This window comes from Monodelphis domestica, chromosome 6 (assembly GCF_027887165.1).
Source record: "Monodelphis domestica isolate mMonDom1 chromosome 6, mMonDom1.pri, whole genome shotgun sequence".
Taxonomy (NCBI): Eukaryota; Metazoa; Chordata; class Mammalia; order Didelphimorphia; family Didelphidae; genus Monodelphis; species Monodelphis domestica.
In genome coordinates, this window is record NC_077232.1 from 27,688,964 (window position 1) to 27,712,104 (window position 23,141).

The 23,141-nt window shown below is 42.6% G+C and overlaps 1 protein-coding gene across 8 annotated transcripts in view; it reads left to right on the forward strand.

Annotated features, from left to right (window-relative positions):
• CELF1 (CUGBP Elav-like family member 1) overlaps positions 1-22,245 on the forward strand; it is a 111,131-nt gene extending 88,886 nt beyond the window's left edge. For 4 of the 8 annotated variants that reach the window (XM_007497422.3, XM_016423518.2, XM_056801764.1 and 1 more), the window contains 13 exons: positions 322-509; positions 1,869-1,951; positions 2,688-2,736; positions 3,179-3,313; positions 3,597-3,676; positions 3,925-4,086; positions 6,332-6,407; positions 10,860-10,988; positions 12,888-13,001; positions 13,353-13,538; positions 15,527-15,670; positions 15,893-16,059; positions 19,302-22,245. In XM_007497422.3, coding sequence (XP_007497484.1) covers positions 332-509; positions 1,869-1,951; positions 2,688-2,736; positions 3,179-3,313; positions 3,597-3,676; positions 3,925-4,086; positions 6,332-6,407; positions 10,860-10,988; positions 12,888-13,001; positions 13,353-13,538; positions 15,527-15,670; positions 15,893-16,020 — 1,464 coding nt within the window. In that variant the 5' untranslated portion in view covers positions 322-331 and the 3' untranslated portion in view covers positions 16,021-16,059; positions 19,302-22,245. Of the gene's footprint in view, positions 1-321; positions 510-1,868; positions 1,952-2,687; positions 2,737-3,178; positions 3,314-3,596; positions 3,677-3,924; positions 4,087-6,331; positions 6,408-10,859; positions 10,989-12,887; positions 13,002-13,352; positions 13,539-15,526; positions 15,671-15,892 lie in introns of those variants that run through there. The other 4 variants (XM_016423519.2, XM_016423520.2, XM_016423521.2 and 1 more) reach the window with 4 other exon arrangements.
• The last annotated feature ends 896 nt before the right edge of the window (positions 22,246-23,141 follow it).

A 23,141-nucleotide genomic window follows, 5' to 3' on the forward strand; every position in this document is an offset into this window, starting at 1 on the left:
TAGCATATGGTGCCTGGCACTTATGTAGTAGGTGATTAATAATAAATGCTTGTTTAACTGACTGATTTAGCTCTTGGGGATGTGATCAATATAAGGAAGAACCTTTCTGTTTCCTTGTTGTCCCCCCACCCCCCAGCCCCTCATATGTCCTATGTAAATTATTTCCTCCAGGTCTTGGAGTCTAAAAGTGTTCATTTAAAGCCATATACTGTTACTTTAATTCTTGATGAACCATTTTAGTGCTATAGTTGCATAGAAGAAAAATCTTATAGGTAAGTATGATTGGACCATGTAATGGAAGCTTCTCTTTATCTCATGCAGCTCAAAGAAAATGAATGGAACACTGGATCACCCAGACCAACCTGACCTTGATTCCATCAAGATGTTCGTGGGTCAGGTTCCTAGGAGCTGGTCTGAAAAAGATCTGAGGGAACTATTTGAACAGTATGGTGCTGTCTATGAAATCAATGTCCTGAGGGATAGGAGCCAAAACCCTCCTCAGAGCAAAGGTAAGCACTTGGTCTTCCAGGTATAATTCCTGTCACACATGATATATGATCATATATTTAACCATCTGTCTGTAGTTAGATGTTTTCTTACTGGTCAGGCACTTTTGCCCTTGGGGAAAAAAGGCTGCCCTTTAGCCAGACTTTGCTAATTCCTGGCACATAGGAAGTATTTAAGAAATAATTGTTGGCTTGAGGGGAAAATATTAAAATTCACAGAACATATGATCAAAGATGATTAGAATGAGGGTAATATCTGATAATTCATCACACTCTAGTAAACATTCATAAAGTGCCTCATGGGTACCCAATGAGGCAGCATGCTCCCATCTTGAAGTGAGATTCCTAACATTTAATATTTGTGGGATTCTGGACTGGTTGCTAACCTTTATGAGCCCAAGGTTCTCCATGTTTATAATGCTATAAATCATAATATGATTCCTAAACAGGAGCTTTTAGGTTTGATACCATGAAAAACTTGCCAATAATTGGAGTTATCAAGGAGTAGAATGGGTTACCTTGAGAGGCAAAGTCATTGATAGAGATTGAGTGATCATTTGTCAGATGTATTATAGTAGGGGTGCCTGTTTGGACTAGACAACTACTGAGATCTCATCTAGTATTAAATATTGTGATTAAACCTTAAAACACGGTGGAGCAGGGTTTCAGTAGGATGAGGAAGAGTATCTTCTACTTTTATTACTATTACTGCTACTACTGTCACCACCACCACTACAATGAAAAGTACATAGAACATGCTTTCAATGAGCTTAGTCTAATAAGTATGATAAGACAGCAACACTGGTGTGAGTAGGGATATGGTAGGAGCATTAGGGAGTGGTCTGAAAAGGCCAATTTTAGTTAGAGAAATTAGAGAAGGGCTTCAACTAGGAATTGGGACCCAACCTGGACCTTGAAGGAAGGGAGGGACTTAAACAAATGAATCTATTAGGGAAAGTCTCCTCTTTGCATAGGGGAATCTGCCCAGAGGCAGATTCACCTAGTGCATTATTTATTAAAGGATACAATAAAAAGAAATGGCATTTGACTGTTGTAAGGTTTTAAATGAAAAGGTTTAAGAAGCTTACAGATACAGTTTGATCTCAGAACAACATGTGTAATGGTCTAATAAACTATTAGTCTCAACATAGCTGTATTAATTTCTTTTTTAGATACAACATTTTAAAAACTTAAATAATCTTGTGAATTGTTCTTTTTTTTCCTACATATTTATATGTACAGGCAAGCAACTCTCTTTGCACAAGTTCTTACAATACTCTTATTTCCATCTGAAAGTCAAGTTCTCTCAAAATGAATTTCCTGCACAAGAGTAGTCCTAACCTTTTCAATCTGTGATTATAGGGTGCTGTTTTGTTACATTTTACACCCGGAAAGCCGCACTAGAAGCACAGAATGCTCTTCACAACATGAAGATCCTCCCAGGGGTAAGAAGAAGGCATCCATTCTGCCAGGAGGACTTAGAGTGGTTTTCTCAAATGGAATGAGCTACTTGGGCTCAGCACTGAAAGTCCTTTTCCAAAAAACAGGCTTGTGAGGAATTCCACAGATATCTATTTTTTATAAAGTTGAGAATTGCTTTTATTTTGTTTTGTTTTTAACCCTTACCTTCCAACTTAGAATCAGTACTTTGTATTGGTTCCAAGGCAGAAGAGTGGTGTAAGGACTAAGCAATGAGGGTTAAGTAACTTGCCCAAGTCACACAGCTAGGAAGGCCAATTTGAACCTAGGACCTCCCATCTCTAAGCCTGACTCAATCCACTGAGCTACCCAGCTGCCCCCACAAGAATTGTTTTCTTCTTACAGAGTAAAGAAGAGGAAGATGTTGTCCTCTAGGCATTAAAGCTAAAAGAATTGCTGCACAAGTTCTCTATAGCCTTATGCATTTGATATCCTAACTCGCATCTGTTGGACCCTAAGTTTGGAATAAAAAAGGTGCTCCCAAGGATCCAGAGTTATAATTTACTGTCTCAGAAATGTTAGTATGCTCTCCATCTGACACAGACTTTTCATGCTTAGTATGTGCAATGTACAATAATCCAGTATAGTGTATGCTACACTATATACTGAGGAGATAGTGGGAGATGGTTTCTGCCCTTAAGAATTTTAGAGTCTTCATAGTCAATGCATAAATGTAAAGTGGTAATGTTTTTTCTTTTTCAGATGCATCATCCTATACAGATGAAGCCTGCAGACAGTGAAAAAAACAATGGTAAATATATTGCCGATCTTTCCCTTAATCAGGACATTTGCTAGGCCTTCTTTTTATAAAAATTTCTGAATTACAGAGATCCCGAATTAGATAGAAAATGAATTGTCTCAGTTGTCCCCTATTGCAACAATAAATAGTTTGGCAAATGAAAGAAATCAGAAATGGTAGTGAGTTCAGTAGACTATATTTAATAATTTTGAGATTTAACTAGGATTTCTTTTGTGGTGGTTATCGTCCTTATGATCAGGGGAGAAAAAGGAGATGGTAGAAAAGATAGGAGGTTGGGTTTTACCAATTAAAGAACAAGTGGAAAAAGGCAAATGGATAGCAAGACTTAGTGGAAGCTGCCTATCTTTGGCCCTAAGTAAACATGGAACCTTCCCGTTTTTCTCCTTGTCTTTCAAAGTAATGTTTAGAAGCCTTTTGTACTCTGGTCTCTTAGCAGTGGAAGACAGAAAGCTGTTTATTGGTATGATTTCCAAGAAGTGCAATGAAAACGATATCCGAGTCATGTTCTCTTCCTTCGGACAGATTGAAGAGTGCAGGATATTGCGAGGTCCTGATGGTCTAAGCCGAGGTAGGAACATTTTGAGCTCTTATGGTTTTAATTTTGACGTTCTCTTTCTTTTAGCTGGCTTAATCTGTGTGGAGATTTAGGATGTTCCTTTGTTAAGCCTCATGTTTGCTTTTATGTTAAGTCTCATCTCCCTGCTAATAGTGCCAGAAGAGCTCTTGAGAGCATTTCTTCATTCCAATAACCAGCACCTTGCTTTAGCATCCAACTAACACTCTTTCTGGTTTTATAAACTCTTTGAACCTCTGAACCCTTTGAAGACTGAAGCTATTTCTTCTTTCACCAGGTTGTGCGTTTGTGACATTTACAACACGAGCCATGGCCCAGACGGCGATCAAGGCAATGCACCAAGCACAGACTATGGAGGTAAAGATCCTTTTGAGAGAGAGATGGCTGTGCCAGGCATTTGTCTTAGGGAAATCCTGTAAGGTACCATTGTCACAGCTTACCACCGCTACTAGCATAAAGCAGAGACATCTACTTGTGAGGCTAGAATCTGCTACCTCAACTTTGACACTTGTCACTGGGCTCTTATCTCCTTCTGACCAGTAGAAGACCCATTTAGCTAAGTTGGACTTAGAGAATAATCTTTCCCTTGCTTGCCTCTATTATAGGGCTGCTCATCTCCTATTGTGGTGAAGTTTGCAGATACCCAGAAAGACAAAGAACAGAAGCGGATGGCTCAGCAGCTACAGCAGCAGATGCAGCAGATCAGTGCAGCGTCCGTGTGGGGGAATCTCGCTGGGTTGAACACTCTGGGACCCCAGTACTTAGCAGTGAGTCTTCATGACTGGCTCTTTGCCCATGGAGTAGAACTCCTGGGTACTTGGTTCTGAATAGATGCCAGCGAAGCAGGCAGTAGTGGGCAGGCACCAACATGGAGTCATTCTAGCATCTGGCTAGTTTGTCTGTCTGTTCTCTGTTCTCTAATTGCACCTTAGGCTTCTCAGACAGGTAGAAAATCAAGTTCTTATCCCATTATCTTTCCTTTCCTCTCATCTTTCTATATCACTCTGTTTTCACTGTACTACCCAGTTTTAAATACTTTCCTGCTAGATGTAAGTGCTTCCTCAAAGTTTGTTGAATTGTTCTCTCCATGAGAGCAAGGTGCTGATACCATTGTTTTGGGAAACCTGTAAGTCCATTTTTCAGTGACAATGGGTTGTATGTATGCTTTGTTGCACTCTCCCTCCCATCTTCCTGTTCCAAGCTCAGCAGCATGAACAAACCCAAATCAACCACCACAGTAGTAAGTGTTCCAGGAATTGTAGCTAGCTCTCCAGAGAGCAGTGGCTGGTGGAGAACAAGAGACACAGTGCCCATCTGAAATGGGCCCATTTCTAGAGTGCCTGGGGAAGAATAAAAGCAGTATTTAAGAAATAAGATAGTCTTTTTGCTGCAGAAGAAATGGAAGAAAGAATAGCTACCAGAGTTAGTTCCCCAACCTACCAAATCTGAGCCATTTTTAAAACCCAGAGGGACTGAGGAAAATGGTTTGTTTTATTATTAGCTCTCCATTGCACTGTAGCTGAGTGATGACTACTATTCATCACTGTTTTAAGAATGGTCATGGTCCAGGAAAAAAGAGTAGTTTATTGTAACCCGGGATGCTTTCAGTAATGGGAAAATAGTTTTTAGTCTGATTGTTTCCTCAGCTTCTGGCTTTCTTCTGGGGCTTACTTGACAACCTGGATCAATGTACAAGTTTAAGTAGCTCAGCTTGGGCTAAAAGGGCTCAGTTTAGGGCTCGCCTTTTGATGAGAAAACTTTCAGGACTGTGCATGACTATAAATGGAGGGCTTGGAAGAAACAGTACCTCTGGTTTCAGCAGATTGGGGGAACTCCTTCATTGATGCAGCTCTCTTAGGGACACATCTGGAAGACTTGGATTCAAATCCTGTCTCTGACCCTGAAAAGCCAACTGTTTTGGGGCCAGTTTAGCCTTTGAGCCTCAATTTCGTCATCTCTAAAATGAGAATAACACCTCTTTCTAGGGATGTTGGAAGGATCATGACAAGTCCTATAGGAAATGATTCACAGATCTTCAAAAGCTATATTTGCTTTTGTTTCTGTGCCTTTATGTGGCTCATTCTGCAGGCTACATCTATATTATTCCTCTAGGGGTTGTGGGGTTTGAATTTGAATTTCTTCCTACCATTAAAATTCCAACTTTTACTAAAGAAATAAGGAGATGTAGACCTGCAATGCACACATAGAAACAAGAATCATAGGGGTACCAGTTGGGGGGAGTGACATTGCCATCTTGGTCTCAGGCATGGCTTTCTTGAGAATACAGGGCATATCATGCCCCCAAAAGACTCAAAGCAGGAGAATAAAAATGATCCCTAGGAAGCAAACCATGTGAGTTGGTTTGCTTAGGAGAGTGGAGCAGGAGAGAAGGATGGAGCTTACTTAGAAGAAGGTGAATTAGGGTGAATGCAGGAAATGTTCTTAGAAGTACTCTAACTTGGAATCAGAGTATCTGAAATGCAAGATTGGAAAGATGGCAGGCCTTCGAGGTCCAGATGAGATGTATGGGGCCACCTAGCAACAGCAGGGTTTCATTGGGGATGGGTACAGCAGCTGTTTCTGCTTAGAGTTTTCAGATGGCAGCCATAAGGCATCTAGCAGGCAGTGACTTGGGTGCACACATGGAGAGAGGTGGCCCTGAGCACCTAAAGGATAGATCCTGGGAGCAGAGACTTGGGCTAGGAGGCACCTGCCTCGTAGACATTGGGCTTCTCCCTTCTCCAGGGGGTGCCCTTTGGCTGCACTGCTCCCTGGGCTCTCTCCCCAATGTCTTGGAGTCTTGGAGGCTCTGGCTGGGTTGGGTTGGGTTGTATTGTATGCTGGGCTGGGCTGGGCTGGGCTGCTCTGGGCTGGCCGGGGGTTTCTCATCCTTCTCCCCTCCTCTCCTGGGGCCTGGGCCTGTGTGCTCGCTTTGCTGTGCTGTAAAGTTATCCCAGACGCGGAACCAGCCCTCACTCTCACTCTTGTTTTGTTTTTTGGTGTAATGTCTAGCTTTATTTGCAGCTCCTTCAGCAGACTGCCTCCTCTGGGAACCTCAACACCCTGGGCAGCCTCCACCCAATGGGAGGTGAGTGGTTTGAGCATTTGCCATCTTCAGCCAAATCATTAGTTGGGCAGATAACAGGTTAAAATGCTTTGTAACATCAAACCTTAACCTTAAAGGGAACTTATTCTAGAACTTCTGATGTTTCCCATGTGGAAGTGTAGTCTAGGCCAGAATTAGGATATTTGGAATAATCCAAGAAACTCTTCACTCCACTAAAGAAGGCTTCTACCTCCTAGGATTTTAAGCTGAAATGTCACTACCTATATGAAGAAACAGTCTCATATTGTGATGATTCCTGATCGGGCTAAGACCTTGCTTTTATTGAAAGAACACTGGAGGAAAACCTGGATTTGGATCCAGGCTTAGACCCTTAGTATCGTAATAGATCCTGGGCTTTCATCTCTGTGTTTCCTCATCTGTAAAATCAAGGAATTGGATACAGTAACCATTGAAATTCCTTCCAGCTCTAAATCTGTCTGACTCATCAAATTTTCAGTGTATTGAAGTAGTTGATATTAAGTACCTGCAGGTTTTCCTTTGGTCCTCCTTGGGGAAATATTTTTTAAAAAACCCAACCTATTCATTTCTATAACAAAATGTCTTTTTCCCAACCCATCTGGATAACTCCACAGGAAACCTGCGTAGCCAACCATCTTTCCCTCCATATAGAGGAAAGTTTATCATTAAAAAAAAAAAAGATTAGGCATACAAATCTTTTTCATTTAATACAAAAAGGCATCCACTTTGAACCTTGAAGTAACAGTCCCCCAAAGCCCTCTTGTGAGATAATATTGCCATGTCACTGTCCAGGCTGTGGGCCACACACACCCCTCTCCCCACTCAGCTCTACCCTGTTTATTGGGGAGAGATTCAGGGAACTGTCTTGGCTTATGAATTTTCTTTTTCTTCATTCCATTGGATTGTATTCAAAAATAGCTTCTTCTTCTGGGTTTCAAATAGCAGTGATCCACAGCATCTCTGCAGAGTTTGAATGGACTTCAACAGCCATATATTCCAACCTTTAACTGCAAAGAATCCCCCTTATAAATGTATTTGGCTTGTGTTTGTCCCGTCTTTGCTTGAAAATCTTTTTAGGTAGGGGAATCCACCATCCCTCTAGGGAAATCTTTTGGATAGCTCTCATTGTTAGACATCTAGACTAAATTTACCTCCTTTCAATTTCTATCCTTTTGTTCCAGCTGTTGCTCTTTGAAGCTAAGTAGAACAAATCTAACTTACCCTCCACATTGCATCCTATCAAAAAGTTGAAGAAAATGGTCATCTTTTTTTTTTCCCCAAGTTAAAGATCCCCAGGTTATAGGTGGTTCGCTTTGAGCGAGATGATTTTGTTGTTTTGTTCATTTTTGCTTCCTAGCTCCCATTTTTCTGGGTCACATTGTCCACCAAATCAGATTCTTCCTTTGGTCTGTTCCCATCAGATTTATATTTTCTTGGGAGTCAGGATAACAAATAAGCAGGTAAAGAGCCATATATCCCACCCACCCCTACCACCCTCTCAATGTTCCAGACATTTTTAGAAAACCTTCCAGCCCCAGACATCCCCAGACATAGGATAGAGAGATCTGTGGACACTGGGGACTACATTTCACCAAGAGCACAGTGCAAGAAAAATAAAATGTTCAGTCCTGCATAAAGGGGACCTAAAGTTGTGCTGGTACATGGTAAGGAGGAGGACTCTGTGCCAAGCAAAGAGGATAGTCACAAAGGAATAGGAACAGTGTGGCTTACTTAGAGCCTCAGTTCAGCCTCCAGCCCAGTCTGAAACCTGCAGACAGTTATAGCCAAAGCAGAAACCCCAACCCAAATGGAAGCCTGCAGAGCTCTCCAACTGGCTGATAGAGGTCAAATCTAGAAACAGTCTGTTGAACTCCAGAACTCAGAGGAAGGGGAAAGAGTGATCAGATGAACACAAAACTTATAGATGCCCAATCTGAGCTATCCTTGTGATCTTGTAATAACAACACTCAATACTCCCAAGAACAGAGTAGCAGGACCAATCTAGACATTCCCTCTAGCAGTGCATATAGATTGGCCCTAGCATCCATAATCAAGAAGGATCAAGGAGTGGGGCCGGAAAAATTAGCAAATAAAAAGAGACTGACCATTAAAATCTTTTGTGGTGACAGAACCCTTGACAAAATCCAGAAGAAAATAATTCCAAAACATCTACAAGCATATCCTCAAAGAAAAACACAGCTTGGATACAAATACAAATGGAATTCTGAAAGAGAAAAAGTTTGAAAATATTATCAAAGGAATTAGAGCAATGGGCATTGGAAGGAATTATAAAGGGAATAAACTCCCTGAAGAATTAAAATGGGCCAAATAAAAACTTATGGACTAAATAAAACTAGAAATGTTAAGCCCAGGGCAAAGTGGAAATAGAATTCACTACTAACCTACTGAAAGAAATCCCAAAATGAAGACTCCTTGTAATATTATAGCTAAAATTAAGAATTTTTATTTAAAAGAAAAATACTGCCAGCAGCTGGGGGGGGGGGAGGGTGGCAGGAGATTCAAATACCAAGAAACCACAAGATCACATATAATTTAGCACCCACCACTTTAGAATAATGACATTTTAGAAGCCAGTGCTATGGCCTTATAACGAGCTATGAATATCATCCTAAAGGGAGAAAAATAGATCTTAAAGGAAATAGGGGAGGGGGGAAGGTAGAAGGGAAATAAGTGTTTTTATATAGAACTTAACTATGTGTCAGGTTCTGTGCTAAATGCTTTTCAGATACATTTATTTGATCCTCACAACCACCTTTTGAAGTAGGTGCTATAAAGAGGACTTTCAAGCTTTCCTGAAGAAAAGACCGGAGCTTTTGATATTCAAACATATGTTAGGAGAAGTACAAAAAAAAAATTATAACATGAATAATCATAAGGGACTGAACAATAAAGGGTAAATTACTTCCATTTTAATATGGGGAGATGATATACATGTCCCCATAGAAGCTTATTATCAGGAGGCATAGTAGTCCAGTTGGACAGATGGCTTGGGAATAATACAGTGATGTCTTGATAATCTTAAAAGAACAGAAAGGGAGGGGAAGCAGCACAGTGGTGGTGGGGTGGGGATGCAGAATATAGAAAATTATTTCACTTAGTTGAGATGTGCAAGAAAGAAGTGATGGTAAGGGAGTAAATGACACCAGAGCCTCAACTCTCATCTGAACTGTGCACAAGAATACGTTTTATTTAATAGGGAAACAAGAAGGAAGGGGGTGGGAATAAGAAGGTGTGCGATTTGGAGAGATAAGGACTAGCCCTAAACAAAAGGAAAAACAAAAAATATTTATAGCCGTTCTTTTCAATCAGGAAAGAATTAGAACCTGAGGACATGCCCTTCAATTGAGGAATCACTTGAACAAGTTACAGTATATTAACATTCTAGAATGTTGTGCTTTAAGAAATGAAAGGGACAATTTCAGGAAAACCTGGAAGGACTTGTATAAACTTGTACAGAGGGGAGTGGATAGAACCAGAAGAATCAGTTATGTGACAGCAACAATACTGTATCTTTTTTTTTTTAATATGTATTGGTTCCCAAGGCAGAAGGAGTGGTAAGGGATAGGCAATTTCAGTTAAATGACTACTTGGGGACACACAGCTAGGAAGGCTCTGAGGCCACATTTGATCTTCCGTCAGAGTCCGTTGGCTCTCTTTCCACTGAGCTACCCAGCTGCCCCCAATACAGTATTTTGAGAGACTTGGGGCCTCTGATCACCTTAAAAACCAAATGTGATTCTGGAGGTTCAATTATATGCTACCCATCTCCTTATGGAGGTGAAGGACTCAGAGGACCCAAGGGAATTGGGGGGGAGGGGTTGGGATATGGCAAGTGTGAAAGTATCTTTTACATGATTGAAATGAATTTTATTTTTCTTTCTCAAAGAGGAAAGTAGAAGAGAAAGAGCAACTTTGACTGATTAAAAAATAAGTTTTGATTTTAAAATATTTTCTTTTTGATCATCTGTCCATGATTCTTTTCAGTTTTTAACAATCCATTGTATATGCTGTCCATATTCTCACAGTTTTGTTATTTTCAATTAGCTTTCTACATCTAGTTTTCTTATATTTTCTGTTGATATCTCTTTATCCAAAGAACAGAAAATTTTTAAAGACTTTCTTTTAGTTTCTTTTTCTTTGAGGCCCTTTGTGCTTCATAGATGATCCCAAGCTACCCGCAAACAGTGATCAGGCCTCCTTTTTGCCATCTCCTAATTTCCTTCTCCTACAGCTACTTCATATTCTTATGATTGTTTTCTTGGATTCAAAATATGATAGAAGAAGGAAACGGAAAATGCTTCTTCAGAAATTTAGCATATCTCAGATCTTTGGAATTGTTGTTATGGTGAAGCTGATATTTTGCCGGACAGTCTTACTGTCATTATTCACATTGATAGGAAAGAACTTGGCTGAATTATTGTTTTTATTTTGCAGGATTAAATGCAATGCAGTTACAGAATCTGGCTGCATTAGCTGCTGCTGCTAGTGCAGCTCAGAACACACCTAGTGGCACCAATGCTCTCACAACATCCAGCAGTCCTCTCAGTGTCCTCACTAGTTCAGGTAAGGAGTGACTGGTCCTCAAGGTCAGTACTTTCTGAAGCTAACTTGGCTCTTCTGGGCTGCAGTTGCCTCATCTGTCAAATGAAGGATTTTGCCTCAGATTGTTTATAGGTTCCTTCCTCCTTTCTTTCTTCTGTCCTTCCTTCTCTTCCTCCATCTTCCCCTCTCCCTCTTTCCCCTTTCCCCTTATCCATCTTAGAATCAATACTGTGTATTGCTTCCAAGGCAAAAGAGCAATAAGGGCTGGGCAATGTGATTAATTAAGTAACTTGACCAGTTCAGAAATATCTGAATTCCAATTTAAACCCAGAAACCTCCTAAAGTCTCCAGACCTCACTCTATCCACTGAGCCACCTATTTGCCCCCATCTAGGTTCCTTTCTAAATTAGCATTTGAAAATGAGGAAGATACCTCATTATGGAAATATGGTCCATGCCCAGCTGTTATTTTTGAATATTGATTACCTTCTTTCTCTTTCACATTGGCATCACTTAAATGTTCACATACTTCCCCTCTAACCAAAGATTATTCATCTCCATAGCCATATAGTTAAGCCAAACATCTTTTCATTGGCTATACCTGACAATATACTTATGTGTCATTCTATCACCTCTTTTTTTCAAGTTGAGAGCAAGGCATGCTTTGCCCACAATCCTCGAATTGTTCATTGAATTAATCAGGCTCCAACATTTTCTAGTGTGGTTTTCCTTTAAATTGTAGTGGTCACTATGTAAGTTTTTTCCTTTATTATGCATCACTTCATGCTTCTCTTGCTACATTTCTCTGAGATCTAATTTGTTGTTTCTTCATGGTATACTAATTTTTCATTGTGTTCATATACTATGATTTGTTTTGCTGTTCTCCACGAGTGACTCTATAAGGAACACTTCTTACTATCTTTGCTCTCATTGAAATATATATCCCATAGTTCCATTACCATTCAAAGGATGTGGATTTTAGACTTTTCTAGTATACTTGCAAATTGTTTTCTAGAACAGTTGTTCCAATTCACAGTTTCACCTGCAGTGTGCATGCATTAGTGTGCCTGTCATCCCTTGTATTTTTTGTCTTTTGCTCTTTTCCATTCTGAGTATAGGGTAGATGAAACCTCAGAGTTGTAATTTGTTTAAAATCCATTTTTAAAGGTAGGATAAGGTTTTTTTAGACTTTCTGACTTGAGATTCTCTATCATTTTGCATTTCCTCCTTTTTTTTTAAAGCTACTGCAGGAAAGATGACAAAAAATTCTAATTGGAATTCCCTTTGTAAACAGAATATTATCTTACTATGGCTTTTTTTTTTTTTAATTTAAATTTTTTTTTATTTTATTAAGAAACTTTTTCCATGGTTACATAATTCATGTTCTTTCCCTCCTCTCCTCCCAACCCCCTCCCATAGCTGACGTATAATTCCACTAGGTTTTACATGTGTCATTGATCCAGACCTATTTCCATATTATTGACATTTGCACTAGGGTGATCGCTTAGAGTCTACATCCCCAATCATATCCCCATTCATATCCCCATTGACTCGTGTGATCAAGCAGTTGTTTTTCTTCTGTGTTTCTGCTCCAGCAGTTCTTTACCAGAATCATTTTATGAGATATAGTCCTAATATCTAAATAAGGGAAAGATAAAACACAAACTAAAACTATAGACCAATTTCAGTAATAATAAGTAACATTAATATGGTGTTCATTATGTTCCAGGCATTGTGCTAAGTTCTTTGTAATTATTATCTCTTCTGACCATCACATGACCTTGGGAAGTAGATGTTAGTATTAGCTCCATTTTAAAGATGAATATTGACTCAAGAATATGAAACAAAATCCTGTCAAATTTACTATGGCTATTATTGTGGACAAGAAAAGGTCTGTTTTTAAGTCTTTTATTTTTAATAGCAGGGTCCTCACCGAGCTCCAGTAGCAGCAACTCTGTTAATCCAATGGCTTCCCTTGGAGCCCTGCAAACACTGGCTGGAGCAACTGCTGGCCTCAATGTCGGCTCCTTAGCAGGTAAGAGAGACAAACACAGGAATGGGCTGAAGCTAGTTCCTTAAGTTTTCAGGGTGAGAGTTTTCACCTCAAAAATCTGCACGCTTTCCAAATCAGGGCTTGGCTTAAAAAATAGGAAAAGTAATGGAGGAAATATCACTAATGCAGAGTAAATATAAAAGTGATTTTCTGTATAAACCACACTCACCCCAAAAAAGTTATTAAACATTTAGCAGCATATTTCTGTCAACAGGGGAGCTAGTCTTTGAAGGGGGAGTACATTTTATAACTTAGTCTCTTTCAAAGAAGGAGAAGGGTTTGATGAATGGGAAACCAGGTGAATGTTTTCTGTCCACTGTTTTGCCCACACAGGGATGGCTGCCTTAAATGGTGGCCTGGGTAGTGGTGGTCTCTCTAATGGCACTGGAAGCACGATGGAGGCTCTCACACAGGCCTACTCTGGGATTCAGCAGTATGCTGCTGCTGCCCTCCCTACTCTCTACAACCAGAACCTTTTGACACAACAGAGTATTGGTGCTGCAGGAAGTCAAAAGGAAGGTAAGCTTGGAACTAGATTTTAAGGATGAGAATGAGGGGTGAGGGAGACAGCAGAGCAAGAGTGTCCAGAACCTGACATTGGAATCATATTCAGAGGTTGGGGATTTCATTGGCATGAAGTTTCCTTCTCCTGATAGAGATTGTTATTCCATACCTCCTTGGAGGGATGCTTTGTTGGAAAGATTTGTCTCCTATTGTTCACTTTTCTTATGATGGTTCTCTTTAGCCATAAGCTTGGCTAGTCCTGAGATAATAGATGTGATCTATCACTAAAATTACAATTGAAGCTTGGTTGGGCCTTTGGGAATTTACACTTGGCTGACACACTTTTCAAGAATCCAGGGTTACCTCCATACCACAGTGAGATATCACAGTCATGGTGGTGGTCCACTGCAGCTTTGTCATGGCATCTTAAGCTATGTGCAGACTTTCTTCACTGATATAGCTAACAATAAGCTAGCTCCCACTTAGTTTTCAGGGATGACAGTAATCTGCTTGAACAGTGTGTTCTCTTGCCTTTCAACAAATCTGAATTTCTCTTTTCTAGCATTTTTATCTTTAACTTTGATCCTCCTAAAATGGACTCCCTTTTGCACATTTTATGACCTTATCTAAAACCAGATGTAGGTCTTAGAAATCTACACTTGTAGAAAGTTCTTTCTCCAGTGTTCTTTATGTTTCAGCATTTCTCTTAACTGCAACTTGCAGGTGCTCTCTTTCAGATTTCTATTTTTCAAAATGAATTCAGTTTTCCAATATATGATGAGTTAAGATGAGAGTACAGGAGTGTCCAAATATTTGAGGAAGGATTGTTGAAGTAAGGAAACTGAGCTTCTACATCAGCTTTATTTAGTTTATTATATTAGGAAGCCCCTTCTAAGCCAGTTGTCACTGAGATGTTGCCTGCAGAACAGGGACTTTTTCCTATGTTTTAGTGTTCACATTGTTCTTAAACATTATGGTTATGACAGCTGCCGGCCTCCCTACCCCCAGAACAACACCCATCAGGACAGCTATTGACACTGAGTTTGCCAAGTTTTCCTGCTGTATAGACAGCACCCACTTACATTAACAAGCAGGTTAGCTTCCCAAAGTTCATTTGCAACTTGCTTAAAATCTGTAATACATTTTCTCGTGGAAACAGTTTTCTATTAGATTCCCCAGCCATCTCTCAAGAGATCCTAGGATTCTGTTTTAGCCCATTATAAGCTTCATTGTTGTACTTATGGTTCCAGCCTGATTTCTCAGGGTCAGTTTGATACAGGATGGAGCTGATTGAAGAGCATTCCTCTTCTTCCTTGAGGAAAGAGCCATACTTGGACAAAATTATGAAATAAACAGAGTTTTGGTTTTTTTTCCCCTAAATTCTTTCCATCCCCTTTTTAGACCCTTCTTTCCTATTTAGTTGCAAGTAGTTTTAGACTCCCTCAAGTATACTATGTATTGGAGAAAAAAAATCTGCTAATGTTAGTGTTGATTCTTCCCAAGGCATACTTTTCCCCCAAGAGGCTCAGTGGTCCCAAACCACAATTCCCAGTTCAATGCAACTTCGGCTAGGTTTGCTTGGCTGCTCCAGTATATGTGTCTGCCGAAAGTGATCATGATTCATCTCGTTAATGGACAAATGTATGAAATAGACCAAAAAAGAAGACCTGGTCTCTGGGTTCCTATTCCCACCACTACAGTGTCTGCCCTCCCCCTTCCCAATGTCCTAAAGCCCCAAGTGCCTAGAGTCTGTTGTTTCTTGGCTAAGCAGTCAAGAGTGCCCCCGTTGGATGACCCACAGTGGCTCTTCCAGACAGCTCTGCATTGATTTCGCTCTTCTGGGGGAGCAGGGTCTGAGCCAGTAGTATTCAGCCTAAAGGAAGTAATGTGCTGGGAGAGAGACGGACACCCTGCCGCCTCAGGATGGGGAGAGCCCCAGGTGGTGAGTGAACAGTAGAGAGGAGTGAGCTCTGCCGACTACTTAATCAGTGGGTGTTTTGAAGGTCCAGAGGGAGCCAACCTGTTCATCTACCACCTGCCCCAGGAGTTTGGAGACCAGGACCTGCTGCAGATGTTCATGCCTTTTGGGAATGTTGTTTCTGCCAAGGTTTTCATCGACAAGCAGACAAACCTGAGCAAGTGTTTTGGTATGTTGGCTTCTGTTTTTGGCCTTGGTACAAGGGAGGTTAGGAATTTAGTAAAGGGGTGCTTTGTGCAGTGAGCTGTCCTTCCCCAGGTCGGAGTAGGAGCTTCTCAAGTTGCAGACCTTGAAAACAGCACGTGGGGTGACCTGGAGGCGGGGCTGTCGGGGTCAGAACTTCGCTGCCTCCTCTCCACCCCCTCACAGTGGTTTGTTGTCTCGTCCGCAGGGTTTGTAAGCTATGACAATCCTGTTTCAGCGCAGGCTGCCATCCAATCAATGAACGGCTTTCAGATTGGCATGAAACGGCTGAAAGTGCAGCTCAAACGTTCGAAGAATGACAGCAAGCCCTACTGAGCATTCTCCCCTCTGGGACTGGAGTGAGAGGGTCTTCTGGTAAGTGGGGGAAGGAAGGAGCAAGCGCCCGCCCTTAGTGATTCGAAGCCCAAAGGCTGTGTGCTGGCAGCCCTGGACCCTGCCCCCGCCACTCTCGCTGGCACCTCTTGCCCTGAAGACTCGGCTACTGCCTCCTGTGGGAGTCCGGCTTCGTGTGGAGGACGAGTTTGTGCTTTGTTTGGTTTCCAGTGTTTTCCTTTGGAGTTTAGGTGCCATATCGCGGAGATTTTTTTTTCTTTATTTAAAGTTTGCTGTGTTTGTAAAACAGTGTGTGTTGAGAAGGACCAACCCTAGACGGCCTTGGGTGGGAGGGAGGATGGGAGGGAGGCAAAGAGAGCAAGAACCACATTGCCCTGGGGAGTTAGGCAGGGGAAATAGCACTGACTTTGGAGGACGGGGTCATGGAACTGACACGACACCAAATGGCCTTTTGGAGCAAGGCTCACAGAGCTCTTCTTCTCACTTGGCTGTCTTCAGGATGAAATATTTTCAGCTGCTTAGAGCAAAAAAAACCCAACAACAACAACAACTTCAGAGAGGTGTTCACCATTCTTGCCAACTATATTTAGGATGCCTGTCCTTGGTTTTTTTCCCCTCTGAAAAAGATGCTAGCAGGATTCTGGGAATAAAGCACCTGCTAAATCAGCTAAAAATAATGCTCAAGAGAAGCAGCCATCAGTCATCAGCTTTCATAGCAGTCGGATGCATGGAAGTAGATCTGGATGCCTAGTGCCCTCGCTGCCTAGGAGCAGACTCAGCAAGCAGCCGTTCTGTTTTCCCTCCTTTCTAACGCACTAAGAAGTGTCTGTGGCCCATTTTACACAAGCCTCCCTGAAGCAGGGCTAGTCTAAAGTGGGCCAGCTGCTGAATAATTTAATTCTGACCACTGAATTTTCTAAAAAAGACAATCTCCTCCTTTCTTAAGTGTTCTCTGAGGCCAATTTCTATCTGAAAGGGTGACTGGAAGCAGCTTCTCTAACCTAGCCAGATAAATTGATGGTCTTGATTGTTTGATGGCCTCTTCCCAGTGCACCAGAGCAGATAGCTGGTCTCTCCAGCCCAGTGTCCTGCTTCTGGCCAGGGCTGCTGCTCAGTATTTAAGAAAAATGAGAAGTCTGCATTCACACAGGGTCAGATTGTCCATAGTATTTCCATGAGTATTGGCGGCAGCCAGGCCCAGATCTTGGGATGTTTCTGAGCAGCCGCTGTGGGTCCTTGCTTGAACCACCAACACACACCTTCACTGGTGGCAGAACGTTTACACACTCGACCTAGTATTCATTTCATTTACCTCAATTTTTATCTTGTCCATTTCATGTCTTTTGTGCTGACCCCGTTAAAGTTAGCATCTAAGCTGCCTCTCACCCCATCTCATTCCCTCCCTGGGCCCGGCCTCTTCTCCATGAGGTGGTGTGGTGAGCTAAGCCTGAGGAAGGAAAGGCTCTTCAGAATGCATGCCCCAGCAGAAGCACTTCCCTTATTGTGTGGGGTGAATGTTGGCCAGCTGCTCCTGGGACTGAAGCCCCTGGATTCTTAAACTTCAGAAGTCCTAGCCCTGAACCACAGCATCCACTGTCAGCAGGAAGAGCCACATTTCCTGTCAAGTCAGATGGGGGCCTTCTCTGGTCCGTGCCAGCTCTTGGGGTAGCTGGTGAGAATTCAGTCTTGCTGGTTTCCTGATAGTGGGTGTATTAGTGGGCGAATACCTGCTGCCTTCTCAAAGTGATACTGTGGATCTGTGTCCTAGAGAAGCATGTCCTGTACACCTCTTAGGCTGAACCATGTAAACTTGAATTCTGTGCACTGAGAGAAATGTGTCCTGGTTTTCAGAGAAGAAAACTATTCCAAAGGCTTCCAGGTTCATGGTGGGATTTTTTTTTAATAAAGCAAAAAATAAAAATAAAAAGAGAAAAAATGCGAGGTTGGGAGGCACTGTTCTGAATCCCTACCTGCTGGAACCGAGAATGTCATTTCTATTTTTATAGAAGTTTTATACAGCTCCAGGGTGGAGAATATTTATTAACTAAATTATATCTGGAAAAGGCCAGGATTTTGTAGAATCCAGAATGTGATTGTTTTACACACACACAGGATGCTGTGTATTATTGAAACTACTGACTTTCAGTGGCCCATTTGCAGCCTAACCAGCCCACCAGAGGGGGAGAGGATTGAGGCTGTGACCTGGCAAAGGAGAAACCTGTGTCCCACAGAGCACCCCTGTTATTACTATCTTACCCCTCTCTGCTCCTGTCTTTGCCACCGTCCTGCAATTCCAAAGCCTTCTGGCCACAAGGGCTTATCTGCCCTTCTTCCCCAGTGTTTTACCAGCATCCAGCCTAATGGGGCCAGCCTTTCTGTGGGCCTGGAGTGGTTTGAGACACCCTAAAGTGGATAAGAGTCCCCCTTGGTGCTGGGAGCTATGTCCAGTCATGGGCCTGTAGAGAGGGGAAGCCAGGGTGGGAGGCAGCTGGAGGGTGAGGCACACAGGTCTCTGAGCTGTCCCCCAGGCAGGTGGCAACAGCTGCTACCCTGGAGCATAGCTTTCTCCTCAGGTCAGAAATGGGTTTTACAGAAAAGCTGCTTCGTGTGGGAAGGGCTTGGCCCAGGGCTGAGCACCAGCTTGTAGTTGAGTCTTAAAGTGGTCCTTTTTCTCCCTGTGGGGTTGTCACTCCCATTGTGTTGTCTGCTGTAACACGTTTCTCAGTCACATCATGGAGTCAGTTTGTCTTGGAAGCAGCCAGACCTCCAACTTCCCTAAGACTGAGCCAGGCCCAAAGGGAAACAGAGCTTGGATTTCCCGCATGGAGCACTTTGGGAAGAGGCTTCAGCATCTGCAGCATCCAGATGTCAGAGCGCTCCTCGCCAGAGCACCTTCTGCTTTTTCTAGGGTACAGATGACGCTGTCCTTGGCAGGGGGGCCAAGGGGTGGAGGTGGGGAATGCAGGTGATCTGACTCATGCACCTGGGCCTGCTGGGTCTGCTGAGAGAGTCCAAGGAAATCCAGGCCTTGGTTTCTGTTTTGCCCCTGGCAGTCTGATGTCTTCTTGGTGTCCTCCATGTACTTTGACTTTCCCCTGTGTCCATCGTTAGCATGTGCAAAAGTTCCCTGTCACTCGCCTCCCCCAGAAGGCCTCCTTGTTTCAGGGCTCTACACAGTGTCCCTGTTTTCTCTCTCTTTGTTTGGACGTATTGCTCTGTGTAACTCAGTGGGTCTCCCTCTTTCTGGTTTGTTTTTTTTCTAGATTCCTGCCGTTTGTTCATCGTTGTGCCTAAAGCATGTCGATGTGGCGTCAAGTACATCGTCCAAATCCTTGTCTCTTCAGCTTCTCTGATGCTTGAACTCTCACCTTTGACCTTGTGTTGACCTTTGATGCTGATGTGTATTTTTTATTATGTTTGTTTCTTTCTTTGTTTTTCTTTAAATTTTTTTGTGCTGCCAAATTGGTTTTGCTAGAACGACTGCTGAAGGGGAAATATTTAAACTTGCATTTGAATATAAAAAAATCTATTTTTCTAGAACTTCATAAGATAACCACTTGATTTTGTGATTCCAATTCTTTGTAATTGTCTTCAGAGCAGCCCTACTAGCACATGCCGTGTGGTGTTTGTATTTCTGTGAACACACAGCCAGTCCGTTTCTAGGCTTTGTTTTTCTGTGTGCTTAGTTTTAAAGCAAAACTTTGAAGCAAACAATGAAATAAAAGACGTCACTAAACCTTTGAGGCTCCTGAGCACATTTTGCTGATCTAGTTTCTGGGGCTTGAGGAGACAGCATGTATTTTTTTTTTTCTCAAGTTCTTAACTTCAGAAAACACTTGAACTCCCTTTTCTGTGTTGAGGGCAGGCTGCCTTCTGGCCTTCCTGCACCTTTCTTTGGCCTCCCTTCTGGTTCTCCACCTCCATCCTTGGTGAACCTGGATCCACGTTGGTGTCCTGTTTCATTAACTCCCATGCTTGTTTCTACAATCTCCTCAGCAAAATGTGATGCTTTGGTTTTCCTTTCTGACTCAAATAATGCCCAGAAAACCCACGTTTTGCATGTTTCCTGCTGTTTTCTTCACACCTTCGTATATATCACCTTCACCTCTCTGTTTTCTATAGTTTGTGCAAAAACTGACTGATTTAAAGGGTTTCAAAGAAGCTGTTTCAAATTGTTGTGGGGTTGATTTTTTTTCCCTAGATTGTTTTTATTTTTGATGAGGCAAATTTCTCCTCGGTTGCCCGTAAGAGTGCTTGCCTGTGCGCTTGGACTGTCTTCTGATTTGGCCTGTAGGCCTCAGAGGTAGCTTTAGGGAGGCTGGTTGCACATTGGTCAGGTAGAAATCTGAGTATAGTGGGAGTCTTTAGGATATGGAAAAGGGGAGAAGAGCTGGGCACCCAGGAGGTAGCTATGGGTGGGACACTCACATCAATGTGACTTTGAAAATCTCTTTGCACAAAGGCCTCCTTAGGAAGTTGATGTCTTTCACTAACTTCCTGATCCTTTAAAAGATGATGAGCCCCATTTAGCCTCCAAGGAAAGGTTATATTTCTTGACCCTTTTTTGGAAAGAGCCTATAACCCTGGTGGCATTCAAGTACCAGCTCTTTTCCTAGGTGACAAGCACAACACCAGTCTCCTTGCTGTTTACAGACCCTGGGCATTGCCCTGGTTCTCCTCTCCCCCCCCCCCCCCCCAACCCCTCCCACCTCCACATCATCTCCTTTCCCCTGGGGGAAGAATGGATAGCTGTTCTGCTTGCCCTTTGTGGGGGCTACTTTCCCCAATCTCCTGGAATTCATTGAACAACCCCACTTCAGTAAAAAAAGTTGAACTGCTGAGAAGTGAGGTCTGATCATAAGGAAACGGAAAGGTAAAGAGAAGGATTAATGGGTGACCAGTTGGTAGAAGATGGAAATTGTAGAAGGGAGTGAGCTTGAGGATGGCACCCAGACACACCGGACCCTTCTGGGGGCTATGGGAGACACAGTGTCCTGATTCTCTAGGACTAGGGTGAGAGATATGAAAGGCCTCAAAGAAAGTATTAGGCACTGCTGGAAAGGCCTGTAGGGGGAGGTGATAATGGAGCAAGTTCCTGCAGTGTTTCAGTTCTGGTATTGGCATCTAGGATAGAGCTGCCCTTTTGAAGTAAAGGGAGATGTGGGGTTTCCAGAAGGGCTTTTGGCATGGGAAAAGGATAGAAGCCCCTGATCTGACTGCTGTGAGCACCACAGTCTGACTGCACAGAGCTGCCTTTGTAGGCCAAAGGCCCGAGTGAGACACACCCCTACCCCAAGCCCTACCTTTATCTTGAGAGTCTGTGTTTTGCCAATCTGTTTTGCTTTTGATTCCAAAAGGAGCTCTGGGGAAACCTGTGGATAAAACCAAAATGCCAAACGTTGGGCGTTATTCTCCTTCCCTTTCCTCTCTCTGATTGTTTTAGTTGTTCTGTGGTGGTTTTCATGGATTTGAGACCCTGGGAACGGCAGCTGCCTTTCTGATTTCCAGCTGCTTTTTGTGAATAATTTAAAAAGAAAAAAAAAAGAAACTTTCCATTTTGGAGACAAACCTGTGTGAGTTTTTTATTGGTACAAACGTTGTATTTAAACACTAGGGGTTTTGTACAGTTTTTTGCCTTTTCTACTAGAAAACAATGTAAAGTGATTTCACAATGTGAAGAGAAAAAAAATTGCCACTATGACCAAACGTACAGTCTGTTCTGCAGCAGCAATGGGGTTCAATCAACTCGAAGTCGTGATTCAGTTGTAGAGATGCTTTCCCCTTAACCTTGTTCAAGCTTTTCCTTTCTTTTCCCTGTTTTGATTTGCAAAAGAAGCCGTCTCTTTTGTGTGAAATTGTGTTGTACTCTGTAGAAAATTATGGATTTTACTTTAATCGTTAAAAACAAAAAAAACAAAAAAACAAAAAACAAAAAAAGCAGCAGCAGCAAGAAGAGCCTTGGTTGCTTTTCTGGCCTGGTCGCAGAGTTTGTGTAGTGGGTTTAAAGATGAAAAGGTTGTTACAAGTTTGGAACAAGCGAGTATGTGTTAAAAAGGAAATTTCCTTCCTTTGTGTGTTTTTCCTTTTGTCCCAATGGGGAACTTAAACCTGTTTTAATTGCACAGACACACGGACAAAAAGTCATTTTGTATCTGCCAAGTGTGGTACCTTCCTTTGTTTATTTGCTATTAAACTGTTTGAGAAGAATTTGTGTTCTCATTGGTTTCTGAAGCTATTGATAGGGGAAACTCCCCTCCTCTCTGCTGTTTACCCTTGCCCCTACAGTTCTGGGATGGGAGGCATATACCTCTCCTGCGTGACCTGCCACTTGCGATGCCCCAGAGCCCCATGGTGTGGCTGGTACACCCTCTTGTCACAAGCTACACTGTTGCAGCCCCTCACAGAACTCCCCACACACAGCCCTCCCCTGTTTTCTTTCATCAGAAGCTCACAGGTCCCCTCTACCTTGCCCCCCAGCTCCCACACAAATGTCAGCCTGCAGGATTGGACCTATTTTGATCATAAAGGTGAAATTATGCCTATAGCCTTTGTCCTAATACCACCCCCAACCTAGATGTGTTGACCCTGTCCCAAACCATACTCCACCGAGATCTCTGTCCACAGAGGCCACACTGGGTGAAAGGGCCTTCCAGCCAGTGTCACTGGACCCCCTTTTATCCAATGGGCACATTGCTATGGAAAGAGTCCAGGGCTCACTAGCTGTGCAGAAAGCCAGAAGAAAAGTAGCCTGTCCTTGGAAGAGTTACCCTTCTACTCTGGTGGGAAGATGTGATGGATGTCAGGACAACCAAAGACAAAGAGGCCTCAATGAGGTCTGGCTTGGGTTTTTTGAGGGGAACTGCCCCACATGGAAACCTTTCTTCAGAGGAATGTATGCTCAGTTTACCGCCCTGGTGACCCTGCTAGGGACCGATCAGACTCCTGCCCTCCCCTCCTTACTGACAGACCAGGTGGCCTGGCTGACATTCCCACCCAAGCCCTTGGTGTCTCTTGTTTGCCAGAGCATAGACAGGAGCTTTTGGTTCTGCCTTATCTTTCCCTTCCCATGGTCTGCTGCAGGTCATGGGAAAGCCCATGGAAAT